At 35.1% G+C, this 13,335-nt stretch overlaps 1 protein-coding gene across 3 annotated transcripts in view; it reads left to right on the top strand.

The window, feature by feature from the left end:
• Positions 1-13,335, top strand: part of FAT1 (FAT atypical cadherin 1) — a 111,649-nt gene that overhangs the window by 44,876 nt on the left and 53,438 nt on the right. For all 3 annotated transcript variants that reach the window (XM_082051730.1, XM_082051729.1, XM_082051731.1), the window contains exon 4: positions 13,259-13,320. In XM_082051730.1, coding sequence (XP_081907856.1) covers positions 13,259-13,320 — 62 coding nt within the window. The remainder of the gene's footprint in view (positions 1-13,258; positions 13,321-13,335) is intronic.

Genomic DNA, 13,335 nt, shown 5'->3' with positions numbered 1-13,335 from the left:
CATAGCTCAAAGCATATGTAGCAGCCTCCATGTTTACCTGTCACATGCAGAGAAAATAAACTGTCTTTAGAACAGATTATTTTTTTTCTTTACCTTTACTGAAAATGTAACCAGAATGAACCCAAATGTTTGTTGAACTCCTAGAACTGGGGAGGGTTACAGGAGTAGACAAAAGTTTGTATAGACATACATTTGGAAAGAGAGTTTTATTCTGCAAAAAGCTACTTCTGTTTTGCTATTTAAATATTGTTCAAAGCACCTGAAGTGCTGTTAGTAGTTTTCAACCTAGTTCTTTTTTGGAAATGGGAAAACAAGTTCATATCTGTGGAGTTTCTAATAACATCTTCACATCCACTCACTATACAATACTTAGAGATTTAGCACTTGAAAAGATAGAAAATTTGCTATATTATAGGCAGCTATTTTAAAAATTGTTTGCAAGCATTTACATAGAGATAATTTCTTTTAAATTTTGGGTGGTGGTAGTGGTGGCTTTTAAAAATTATTTTGTTTATTCTCTTAGATATCTTTGGAAAGGAGAAACGGTAGGAATTGGGAAAATAAACAGGAGGCACAGCATTCCTTCCCTTCATACTCTGCATGATCTATGTTGTAAAGCAAGAATTTAAAAGAAACTGAGGTTTTCTTTCAATTTTTCCATATTCCGACTCCCTCTATATTGTATGCTCTTTTGAGATGGAATATATAACATGTAAAATTATAATTCTGGCCAGAGAGGAGATGGTGATCAAATACTATTATGAGACATTTGCATGGTGCCACCTTCACACAGTATAATGGCTTTCAAAGATATCCATCTTTCCTTGATAGGCTGAGTAGTGTAACTTAAAGGAGTTTATATATAAACAGTACTAAAACATTAGTATTGATTAATTTTCTCTTAAGAGAAGATTACTCAGAATTAGTGCGCTGATTCACATCTAGCTTAGCTTGAGATTTAAGTGATGAAAATAAAAGATCAGTCCCATCAAAGAAATACATGAAGTAATATAGTTTTTCTGTCTGAAAAGTTCACAGTGGAATCACAGCCAAAGGCTAATTAGGAGTCAGCTGTAAAATTCTTGAGCTTTTCTGGGAGCTGAAACAAGACCTCTGGCAGCAGCTTATGTGATCATCTCTGTCATGAGTGTTGCACAGAGGTCTTTACATGTGGTTCAGTTACAAAAGCAGTTCCCCTTAAAACAGTAGGTAAAAGACTGCAGTGCCTTTCAGACTTGTTTTAGTAGCATTCTGTCTTGTGAATACAGGAAATAGCATGCAATTAGAACAAAAGAAAAAAATAGGCAGCAGCATTGTGTAAATCTTCAAATTCTCACTTAGAAATGAGTATTTTAGAGTTTAGATGTATAACACATATAGGAGACCTCAAATGAAAGCTCGTAATGGTGTTGGAAATATCCCAATATTCTTAGTGTCATTTGAACAACTTTATTTGTGCTTTTGCAAATACATATGCCATCCAAACAAATTTTAAGCTCAAAGGAGAGAATATAATATGGGTGATTATATCTAACAGGGTTGTTAGACTGTTGCCTCCATTTTCCTGTGAAAGATTTAAATGAGTAGCCAAATAAAACTCCAAGGTTATTTGTGGGTTTAAGGCTGCCCTGAACCTTGGAATATCTCAAAGTGCTAATTTGTACCTTGCTTATCTACAGACAGAGAACATTAGAATAAGGAAATACTTTTTTTGTTTGGTGGTTGGTTTTTGTTTGCTGGTTGGTTTTTTTTTTAATAATTGATTTTGATACAGTTAGATGATATGTTTTTTCTGACATGCTACTCTTAGCTCCTGCCTCAGTTCCTTCAAGATAAAAATTTTAATGACCCACCTCAGTGCTGTGATAAATGTTAAAATGTTTAAAAAAGCCTCTGCCAAATCATATTTTTAGTTCATCTTTCCCAAGTCTTTCAAAAAATGGCTATATTTCAGCAATAAAAATATATTTTTGTTTGTTGATTTCTTAAGGAGACACATTCTGTAACTTGCCTACGTTAGTTTTCAGATTTTTGTATTTTCAAATTAGATGCCCAGTTATGAAGTTGACAAATGAAGACCAATCATCCTTTGCAAACAATGAGCTTTCTTAAGGAAATCTTCATTGTTTGAATTAATAAAAAACAAATAGTGAAATAAATAAACCATATAGACACATGCACATGAATATCCAGTGATGAGCATTTGGAAAGTGAATTTCCCCCCTTCTGTAATTCTTCAATATTTGGAGGGATTTTGTCCATAAGAGTCAGATAGTTTAATGCCTGTCATATAAATCAGCTAAGTAAATATTATCTTTCACACTTTTATATCTTCAAATGTAATGTTAATTGAATGAAACATTGTGACTTTATCAGATGAATTTGTATTTCATGAATTAATAGTTTTATCTATATTAAAATGAATGTTTTTAATATTAAGCTGTATTTTGTGTGTCTGCTTACCCTCCTTTTTTTTTTCCTTTGATGGCACTAGTTACTAGCATGGTGTTGTAATGGAATTATGAACTATATCTAAGTATGAAAGACTTTTATGCTCATGGTATTTTATGATATGTACACATTTGGGTCCAGTGGGTGGTCTCATCTGTCTTTACATAGATTGAGTCTTGAATGTGCTAAGATAACTGAGATCAAAACCATTCTTTTACAGTTTTGTTTCCAAGTTTGTAAGAAGAGAGATCACATTTCAAACTAGTACTTCTCTTCAATTTTCTGGCATTCTGTAGGGTTATTTGGAAACTGTTTTCCCAAAAGACACTTCCTTATTATAATGTGATAAATACAAATAAATTTTAACTAGAAACTTAAATTTCTTATTTCACTTAGAAAATATAACTGTAATATATCAAAGTTTTGAACAGCTGTTCTAGTGGTATAAAATGTTTTCCTGCTTGTATAATTTTATTAAATGCTAGGAAGAGTCCAGTAATTTATCATGTTACTTGCAGGCATTCTCAGCCAATGCTGTCATTAGTTATATGATGTAATATAACACTGTTTTGTGACTAAAAAACAGTCTTAACAAAAACAGTTGAATTGCATAAGAGAAATTTTGACATCAAGGCAATAGGCAGTATGGAGACCTGCTCTGATGTTTATCTTTGAGCTCATGTATTCTAAACTCACTGTAATAACTTCTAAATCTCTCTATTGAAGTTTAGGTTGGTTGTTTGTGTAGTGAGGTGTAGCTGCAGTGCATGCAGACTTTGACTTTATGGTTGTTGCTATTTAATTGTAACTACAAATCTACTAATTGATGAATACTTTCAGGTAACTGACTGCAAAAAGTTGAGAATTAAGATTTGTTTATCTACCTTGCATTTCAGAGACAGTATTTACCAACTGTAAATAGCTTTACCAGCAGAGTAGATTCCAAAGACTATATATGTTCTTTCTTTCTTTGTGAGCTTGTCAATCTTCCTTAATCTATGTGTGTGTTGCAACAGTTTTATGTGGGAGATTAATTATGAAATTGTAAAATTTCTGTGGCAGAGGAAATTACCTCAAAACTAACTGCAATCCTCTAATAACTGGTCTTAAATACTTCTCTCAACCGATCATGATATTTTTTAAACATTAACAACTCAGTGCTGGCTACAGTAAGCTGAAAAATACATTTTCTTTGCTCAGGGGGGAAAAAAAGCCAGTTTGGAAAGGAGTGTGGAGTTTCTTTCTTTGTTCAAGCACTATAAATGCAGTAAGATTATGTCAGGTTTGAAAAGGTCTTTCAAGATGAATTGAGATTTTTATGGCAATAATTCTGTACTTAATTGTTGAAGATGATGTGTCTCAAAATGATATAATAAAGATGAGTGGTGAATATCAGGTTACTTAATTACTGAAGGCGTTTGAGCTTTGAATTGTTGTGGCTTTAGCATACCAGATGGTGCTGAAGGCAAGAGTATTTTTGCAAGGTAAGCAAAGAGCTAACAAAAATTTATTGTGTTTTGTTGATAGCAAGATCAAAGTTCATTCTACAGGAAATTTACCATCACTTACTAGTTTCCTTTCAATAATCATTCTTGAGTTTTGTTTTATTTTCCATTCAGAATCATTTTAGCTATTTTTTATTATTTATGAAGTACTGTTTTTTTGTGTGGTCTCATGTTAGACTGCTTGTGACTTAAAGTTCTGTTTTTCACCTTCTTATATATGAGAGAAACAAACTAACAAAAGAATATGATTGACAATGAAACTGCTTACATACTAACTGCTTTGAAGTACTCAGTGCATGATCTCGGGCTTAAGTTTATTTTTCTAGTATAGCTATTTAGGGGGTTGTGATTATTTATATTATCTCTTTTCATTATTCCTCAGATAGTTTTACTAGCAAAAGAATTACTGCAGAAGCAGTTATTCCACTGTCTTACTAAATCCAGACTGAAAATAATGTACTCCTTGACAAATTGGAGTATACAAAACTACATGGTTTTCCTTTTGTTAGTTACATTTGAGCAGTTTTCTATAATTACATGATGGCTAAACACAGATTTTATACTTCATTTGAAATCTAGTTGAAATTGAAGCTCTACAGTGTTTATTGAATTGGATGAGTTAGTTGTTTATGTAAAGTGTGGGTTTTTTTCTCCTTATGCCATACATTAGTAATCTTTAGTGGGTTGTTTGTCTTTGATCCCTGCTTGCAATCATTAAATGATTAATGAGTACTCTGATCAGCAAATTCCAGGTCTTTGGATGCTATTAAAGTAGTTCAGGGAAATGACTTTTAACTTCAGATGTGCACCTTGTACTTACACTTTGTAGAAATAGGATTGAGTACTGAAATGGCCTGGTTACTGATTGATGTGGTGACTGGTGGTATGAAATGTAAGCCATCGGATTAAGTAACTTACTCTTTGACTGTATGTACAAAGCTTACAGTCTGCCTTGGCAACAAGTAACAAACTCATAAACACTGAGAGTACTGTACTTCAATAAATGTCTAATGTGCTGACATGAGCACGCCCCTATGGACTGGGCTAGTTGTCCCTTATTTGATGCAATCCTGACTTGAGTAGGACTGAGATCTCAATTATTACTTTCCTTTTCATGGAGTACCATTCCAAGGGAAATACATTTATTCAGCTGGCATAAATGTGCCAAAAATATTTTTTGGTAGATGAAATCCAGAGCTTATGCATCAGCAGCTGAAACAGGAATAAGGAAGTGCCTAAATAAAAATAAAAGGTGATCTAAGAGCAAATACAGTGTGTAGTTCCATAAAGCATTTTAGACTTTTCAGTCTGGAGTTTACTGAAGTACCTGTGCACTGTGGGAACGTCCTGCTGGCTTTTGTCTGAACTGCTGCAGATGGGAGTTGAAGGGGGAAAGGCACCAAAGCTGCAAAAGACTGTACTAGTTGTGTGCAATCATAGAATAGTTGGGGTTGAAAGGTCCTTTACCAGGTCATCTAATCCACTCATCCTGCAGTGGGCAGGGACATCTTCAACTAGATCAGGTTGCTCAGAGCCCTGTCCAGCCTGGCCTTGAATGTCTCCAGGAATGGGACATCTACCATGTCCCTGAGTAACCTGTTCCAGTGTTTCACTGCTCTCATTGTAAAGAAAAAAAAAAAAAATCTTCCTCATGTCTAGCCTGAATTTAGCCTCTTTTACTTTAAAACCATTACCCCCTGTCGCATCACAACAGGCCCTATACTTAACAGAGAGGGAATTCTGATTTCAGCACAGTCTGCTGCAGTATATTTCCCTTTTATTTTTTCTAGAACTATTTATAGGGTAGTGTAACTCATTTTTGTAAAGTACCCTGATCAGATGTGGAAATACATGAAGTGGAAAACTACTCCTTTAGCCCCAAAAGTGGATTTAAACTGCCTAGAAAAGTCTACCTATAGCCTCAGGCTATAAGTTGTGCTAGGCAGAAGTGATCTTTGTTCTACCTAAACAACTGTATAGCAAAAAAAGGTAAGATTCAAGAGACCAGCGAGAACAAGCAAGCACAACATAACTCTGTAGCTAATGGAGAGAGTATTCAGCTAAGAGAGTAGAAAGAGGAATCTGGAGTCTAGATTTCTCTTAAAAAGTGGTATCATTTTTACATTCTTTATTGAAAGAACATAAATGATTGCTTTTAAATGTTTTACTTGAGCAGAAGAAGCATTTACAGCTGCTTAATATGCTTGTAAATGATATTGCTAGTTTCTATTGGGACTACATTTGCAATCCTATTTCAACACTTGAAAATTGCTGGTGACAATTCTGTTGCTGGTTTTATTGAGAGCTGTTAAGGTCCTTAGGACGAGGAGTAGTTTAGGAATGAAAACAAGTCAAATTGCTAAGAAACTATCTTTAAGACTATGTAAACCAAAGCTGTTCAGTTGCCTTATGATATGCTTTCTCCAGTATGATAGCTGTTTAGGACTATGATCTTGTTTGTTTTTTAACTCGGCAGCCTGCCTTCATGGTGATATATTACAATGGCACGCTGTGTAGCTTATAGTCATCATCTGTGCATGACTGGTAAGATGTGGATTTTATATTTTGTCAGCTGCAAAGCTGGAATCTATTCTTAAATCTCTCTGCTATTTTTTTTCTAATTGACCTGTTTTTATTAAGCAGTTTATTTACTTTGGTTGTGAAGCCTTGTCTTGACTCACATAGAAGACAAGATTTGACTACAGTCTTGCCAAAAAGTATATCTGAACATCTTTACAAAGGAAATATGGGCCTTTTCTGATGATCACTGCTTGTAAAGTAAGTTAAGTGTAAGTCATAGTTAACTTTAAATCAGTTGAAAGAAGACTGGAAGAAAAAGAGTCATCTTTCTGTGGCAGTGATGAAACAATCATGGATTATTGTGCTCATCAGTCATTTTGTCTGTATTTCAGAAAGTGAGAGATATTGGAAGCTGTTTAAACCAATGTCGTAGAAGAAATTCCTGACAGTGAGACTTCATGCTCACTGTATTGTCAGAGATGTCCAAGACATTATTTGATCACACTTAAGTACTTTCGTGAAGAGGAAACTGCTGATTCCAGTGGACTTCTTAGTCTATCAGACAAAAGAAAGATATATTAATCTGTCTAGAAGGGAAAGCTGTCTTGAATTGCATATAATATGCTGTTTCTTAAATGAGGATGATTAGTAGGAAATCCTGCCTTGAGCTGCAACAGCATCGTTATCACTTGAAGAAACATAATTAGTCTTTGACTTACAGAATGTATGCTGTAATTTGCCCAGTGCTTTAGGGTTGTGTTAGACAGGAGTCAAACTAGGTTATCATTACAGCTACCTATGAATGTAAAATCTATACTTTCTTCAAGTCTTACACTGATTTATATTTTACAACATTTTAAAGGTAATACCAAGATAATTGTTTTTAACATTTGTTACTAATTTGTAATTTTTGAGGTTGAATTGGAGGAATGAGAGCTTAAATAAGAATACAATATAAGTAAACTAATCTAAAGCTTTAAACTGATTAGTTTGCACTAATGCAGTCCAGAGAAACCATTTCTGCATACTGCTTATAGTTTGCATTCAACACAGAAGATAAAAATCTCATCAACAAAATGTCACCTCCCTTATATTAAATTCCAATGTCTTGTATCGTTTGAAGCTGGCGATAAAAATGTTGTAGCTGCTTTCCATATTTCCTTAAATCAAGGCATTCAAAGATTGGAGAAACTGTATTTCTTTTCATATGCTACAATTCAAATGGTGTTATACTACATGCAAATCAAGCCTATTCATTCAAATGTGTTGGAGGCAGCATAGTAGTCTTTTGGATCATGGTAGGTTAACCCTGACTTAACAGCCAAACTCCCACCCAGCTCCAGAACCTGTGTCATCTCGAGCTGAATGTGCAGTTGGGAAGTCTGTGCATATTTCTGAAAGCGCAAATGCATGTGTTTGCAGGTATGCTTGTAGTAGGGAATGCATGAGAGAGAGAGTGAGACAAAAATGTCAAGCCTTTCTCCTCCCCTTGCAAAGACCACATTTTTCTGATACTACTTTAATCACTGAGATCATCCATGCCTTAAAAATAGCTCATAGTATGGAATTAATATTAACATTCTTAATACGGTGCCTACCTAATGTTCTGTGGGTTTGGTTTTTTGTGGTTTTTTTTGTATTTGGGTTTTTTTTTTGTTTGGTTTGTTTGTTTGTTTGTTTAAGAGGCTGCCATTTCAGCATTGAATGGAAGTTGTTGATATACTATTTTTCAGATACAGAGGTAATGTGATGTAACTGGGCACTGAGATGAAAGCTTATATGGGATAAAAGAAATACCTGCTAATATCAGCTTCCTTGTGCTGATTTCTGTTCCAAATGTAGCAGTTTTGTTTATATTAATGTAATTGAATACTATGGTTGCATTTTTATCTGTTTGTTTTAATACTGTTTAAAATAGAAATCAGAAGTAAATTTTATTTGAATACAATAGTAACTATTTTGATTTTTTTTTTTTTTTGATTTTTTTTTTAGTAGACCTCAAATAGACAGCAAATATCCCCACAATATAAACTCAAAGGAGGAAGGAAGGGAGAATACAATTGTATTTGTTACATGTTGTGGGCTTCTTGTTTTGTTTTTGTTATGGATGTTTACAGTTAGTTTCAGTTCATTATAGTACCTATCCATCTAGCAAGGCAGAACAGCTCTGGTTTACCCAAAGTCTCTCCAAATTATTAAGCTGATGTTATGAAAATGTTTTTGATTAGGTAATTGTGAATCATTACTAAATAGAAAAATTGTACTAATTCACTAGAGATACCATTTGCTCATCATTATCTTAGAAATGTTTGTTATAAACTTGCATCTTCTCAAGGATGCTTGAACCATCTTGCCATAACATGCATTGATTTCCAGGTAGAATAATAGTCAGTGATGTGAACTACTGGAGCTCATTCTTCCTGTTGTTTGTTGTGGATTGTTTTTTTTTGGTGGTGGTTGTTTGTTGTGTGGTGTTTTGTTTTGTGTTTGGTTGTGGTTTGTTTTGTTTTTGGAGAGGAAACATGGCTGGGAATAAGAGGTGGCAGAAGGAAAACATGACTGCAAAACGATGCTCAGAGTCAGTTTTGCTTCAAAAATGAGTGTGTTGTCACAGTGATCTGTTTCTCACACACGCAGTTGTTTCCTTACTCAGCAATCCCCATCTCATAATAAGGATTTAAAAACCGATGTTACAGACTTCTTCAAAGCTAAATTGAAATCTTTTACTTGTCATTTCTGTGGGGATGTGGTATATGCAAAGGTATGGTTATTCATTTTTTTGTGTAAAGGGAGGGGCACAGCAAAGAGATCTCCAAACTGTTACAGAAAAAGAGAGGAAGCTCAATCTAAAAGGTTTGAGAATTTTTTATTTCAGTTGAAAGAGCAGAGTGGTGGCTCTTGTTGCAGGGAGCTGATTTACGTTAGGTCCAAAGATTCTCTTCAACCATCCTAATGGGCAGTCACAAAAAACACATTTCATAGGAGCACTTGACCTTACTATCATGGCCTTAATTTAGAAACACTTCAACAACTGATAACATCTGTCAATGCAGCATTAAGCATTTTGTAATATACAAAAACCTGGAAAAAATGAAAACGCTTGGTGATTGCCTGGTCTTTAGCTGTAGTGAAACACTTCAATGCAGCTATATTTTCACTTAGGAAAGTGTCTCGCAGTAAAGAGTTAAATAAAAAGAATGTCATGCATGTGTATGTGATTCTAAATCCAGAAGCATTACATTTCCTTTGTTGGCATTAGTTTCTGCTGAATACAGGATATATATGGTGAAGTCTAAAACCTCCTGTTACTGTCTGAAGTGTTTTAACAGAAGTGTGGCATGCTTAGATTAAAAGACTGGAAGTTTTAACAGATCAAAGCATATATATATATATTTTTTTTTTTTATTACTGGATATTTTTCTGCTTACCCATTTGAGTTGTATTGACCAGCTTAATTAATAGAATTAATAGGAATTACATCTGGAATTAGACTTTTTTTACCAAACTGTAGTGTGTAGAGAAGTGGTCGCATTCTGTCTGGAGTGCTTATAGAAAAAGTGGGGGTTGGTTTGTCTTTTTTTTTTTTTTCTTTTTTTCCTGTCCCCCCAAATATTATTTGACATTTGTTAGTGGTGGCTCCAATCTTAATGGCTCTTGATGGGGATGAAGTGGATAGGAAACTGTTGAAAGGTGCCATATTTCTACTTTCATGTGTTAGCAATTCTCTACTTGCTGCTGCTGTGGGAGATGGAATCTAATATTGTTGGAACATATAGGCTGAATATTGACTATTCAAAGAAATGCAAGCATAATGAGATCTCTGGATTTACTTTATTCATCCTGTGCTTTTTGAGATCCTCCCTATCCTCAACCCAGCTATTCAACAGTCAACTCCTTTAGTGGCTGTGTTGAAATTTAGCCTTTTCCCTTGCAACTGTGATGAGTCTCAGGGAATTAATGCTTCATGGGAGAACTTGTACTGGCTTTCTCCTGAGGTGCATGATACAAAGAGGTGTTTTAGAGAGCTTGTGTTCCTTGAAGTCATCTACAAGTCCCTTTGTTTGAGGGAAGCAGATGAGCCATCTACCCTGCCATTTGTTCGTTTCCAATTAACAGTTCTATGTTGTTCCCCATAGAGCCTGTGAAAAGTTGTAGCTTGACTAGCCCCAGCCAGGAAATTAGGAGAAAGCTTTGGTTAGAATATGTGATAATAAATATTTTCATTTGTCTTCATTCACAGACCTGTGATCTCTATGGGAAGACATTACCTCAAGGAGGTTCAATACAGAGTTGTCATATTCCTTTTGTTTTATCCCCCATTTTGTAAGTTTGCAGTACTAATGCAACATTTTTTCCTTTTTTTTTTCTTTTTTTTTTTTTTAATTTTCATTCCCATTTTATTTGTTATTAAGGGCAATTACTAAATAATACCAAAAAGATTTATCCTGACAATAACACTTATCTTCTATGTGTCTTAAAAGCATAAAAAGGTAAAGTAGGAGATGATCTTTAAGTCTAGAATACAAGGTATATAATGGATTTGATACGATAGCAAAGCAAATTGCTGGAAAACTAGGGCAAATCTGACCATAACTGAATGAGCCATTATTTGCAGTATCTAGTTTTTGAAGAGTAGTTGTTTGAACTTTTGACAGCCGTGATATTGCTTTATAAAATTTTCTTCATTTTATTTAGTACAGGCTGTCTATTTTGTTGCTGTATGTAGACTATAACTCTGTTTTGACAGGAGCACTGAGTAACTATGCGCTGGTGGTATATAATTCTCTTTCTATTGGCTTTTCTTTAAGTGAAATTGAAATCCTTATTGCTTTTCTTACCTACATGTTCTATTTTTTTTAGCTGCTGAGACAGAATTTAAGGCTTTTTTTTTTTTTTTTGTTATAGCAGATCAACCTTGAAAACTTGATAAAGGGACTTTAATTTTGCTTATAATAAATCTTATTAATAACTTATACTATAGCTAGAAAACGGAACATGGAATATGCGGCCAGTCTTTTGATGTTTATTTTGTCCTTGATTAAATAATTGCTTCCCTGTTTTTCAGTTTGATAATAAAGGGTCAAGACAGCAGTGCTTTCCCATCACTGTAAAAAGCTGGGATAGTTAGATAAAAGCTCTCGTGACATTGCAGCATTTTCTGTATCTAGCATATGCCAGATTCCTACTACAGAATGGCTAGTAGTGGCTTGAGTCAGGTGAATCCAAATCTTGGTGTTTGCTCCATGAAAAGCCAAGTTGGGCCTAGCAGGATATACTAGCACAGGCTCAGTGCCATGTAAACACAATTGTGGTGTTTGTGGGGCCAACTTGTACCTGCAAACAGGTTAACAGCTTTTGTGCAGCAAATAAACTGAGTTATGTCTTGTCTGCATCCATGGCACAGTTAACGCACACTATAATTGAGAGTTGACTGAGTTTACTTTTCATGAAACTCAGCAGTTCAAATTTTGAACTTACTGTGAGGAAGAATTAATTCAAATAAGATCCTTTTGTATTTCGATTTCACTGTCTTTTTGTCACCCCTTAATGACTTTTTTCATTTAAAGCAAAAGTCATCATGCCTTCCTAATCTTGCATCAAAGGTGGATCAGACTCTTGTAACAAAATCTAACATCATGCATCAAAAATTTGTCCTCATTCTCTGCTATTGCCAACAGCAACTGTTTGACTCCTTGCCATTGCCAAATCAAGCCAACAAAACAAAATTGCTCTGGTTTGCACCATTAATGTGTGTCATGGTTTAACCCCAGCTGGTGACTAAGCACCATGCAGCCACATGCTTACTCCCACATGGTGGGCTGGGGGAGAGGAGCAGAAGAGTACATGTGAGAGAACTCATGGGTTGAGATAAAGACAGTTTAATAGGTAAAGCAAAAGCTGTGCGTGCAAGCAAAGCAAAACAAGGGATTCATTCACTGCTTTACATGGACAGGCAGGAGTTCAGCCATCTCCAGGACAGCTGGGCCCCATCATGCATAATGGTTTACTTGGGAAAGCAAACACCATCATTCTGAATGTACCCCCTTCCTCCTTCTTCCCCTGGCTTAATAACACTGATCATGATATCATATGGTCTGGAACAGCACTTTGGTAAGTTGGAGTCAGTTGTCACAGCTTCTTGTGCACCCCCAGCCTACTTGCTGGTGGGGTGGTGTGAGGAGCAGAAAAGGCCTTGACTCTGTGTAAGTGCTGCTCAGCAATAATTAAAATATCTCTGTATTATCAACACTGTGTTCAGGACGAATCTAAACCAGCCATGTACAAGGTATTATGAAGACAACGAATTCTATCCCAGCCACAACCAGCACAATGCATCTTTTCAAGTAATTCTTTTTCTGTTATCACTAAAAATACAAAAAGATGTTTCTCCTGAAGAGACTGGTAATTATTCAAATAATGTGTGTAAGCACCCTTTGAATATGGTGTATGAACACCCGCTGGAAACAAAATTTCATGTGAGAGAATAACATACATTGCTCCTGTCAGAGAGATGACGTGCACAGATGTGTTGGAAAATTGAACTGTTTCTGTCTAATGGCTACAGCAGCTTAACTTTCTGATTGCAAATAATATTTTCACAGCCCTTAAGCACTGGAAGCTCCTTACCCCTTCACTTAATGAAAGCATAAGCTCCGCAAAAATAGATGAGTCCACCTAAGAAGAAATTGAAACTGGGTGTATCAATAACTACTGGTTTAACTTAACTTTCATTCAGAGTATTTTCTTGAAGGATCTGATTGATTATTCTTTTGTGTTTACAGGTCTAATTACAACCACATCTAGAAAACTAGATCGAGAGCAGCAGGGAGAACATATACTGGAGGTAAATAATTTCTTT

The sequence above is a fragment of the Streptopelia decaocto genome (assembly GCF_964273445.1).
Source record: "Streptopelia decaocto genome assembly, chromosome: 4".
NCBI lineage: Eukaryota > Metazoa > Chordata > Aves > Columbiformes > Columbidae > Streptopelia > Streptopelia decaocto.
The sequence above is the reverse complement of the archived record's forward strand: the minus strand, read 5'-3'. Positions and strand labels throughout refer to the sequence as shown.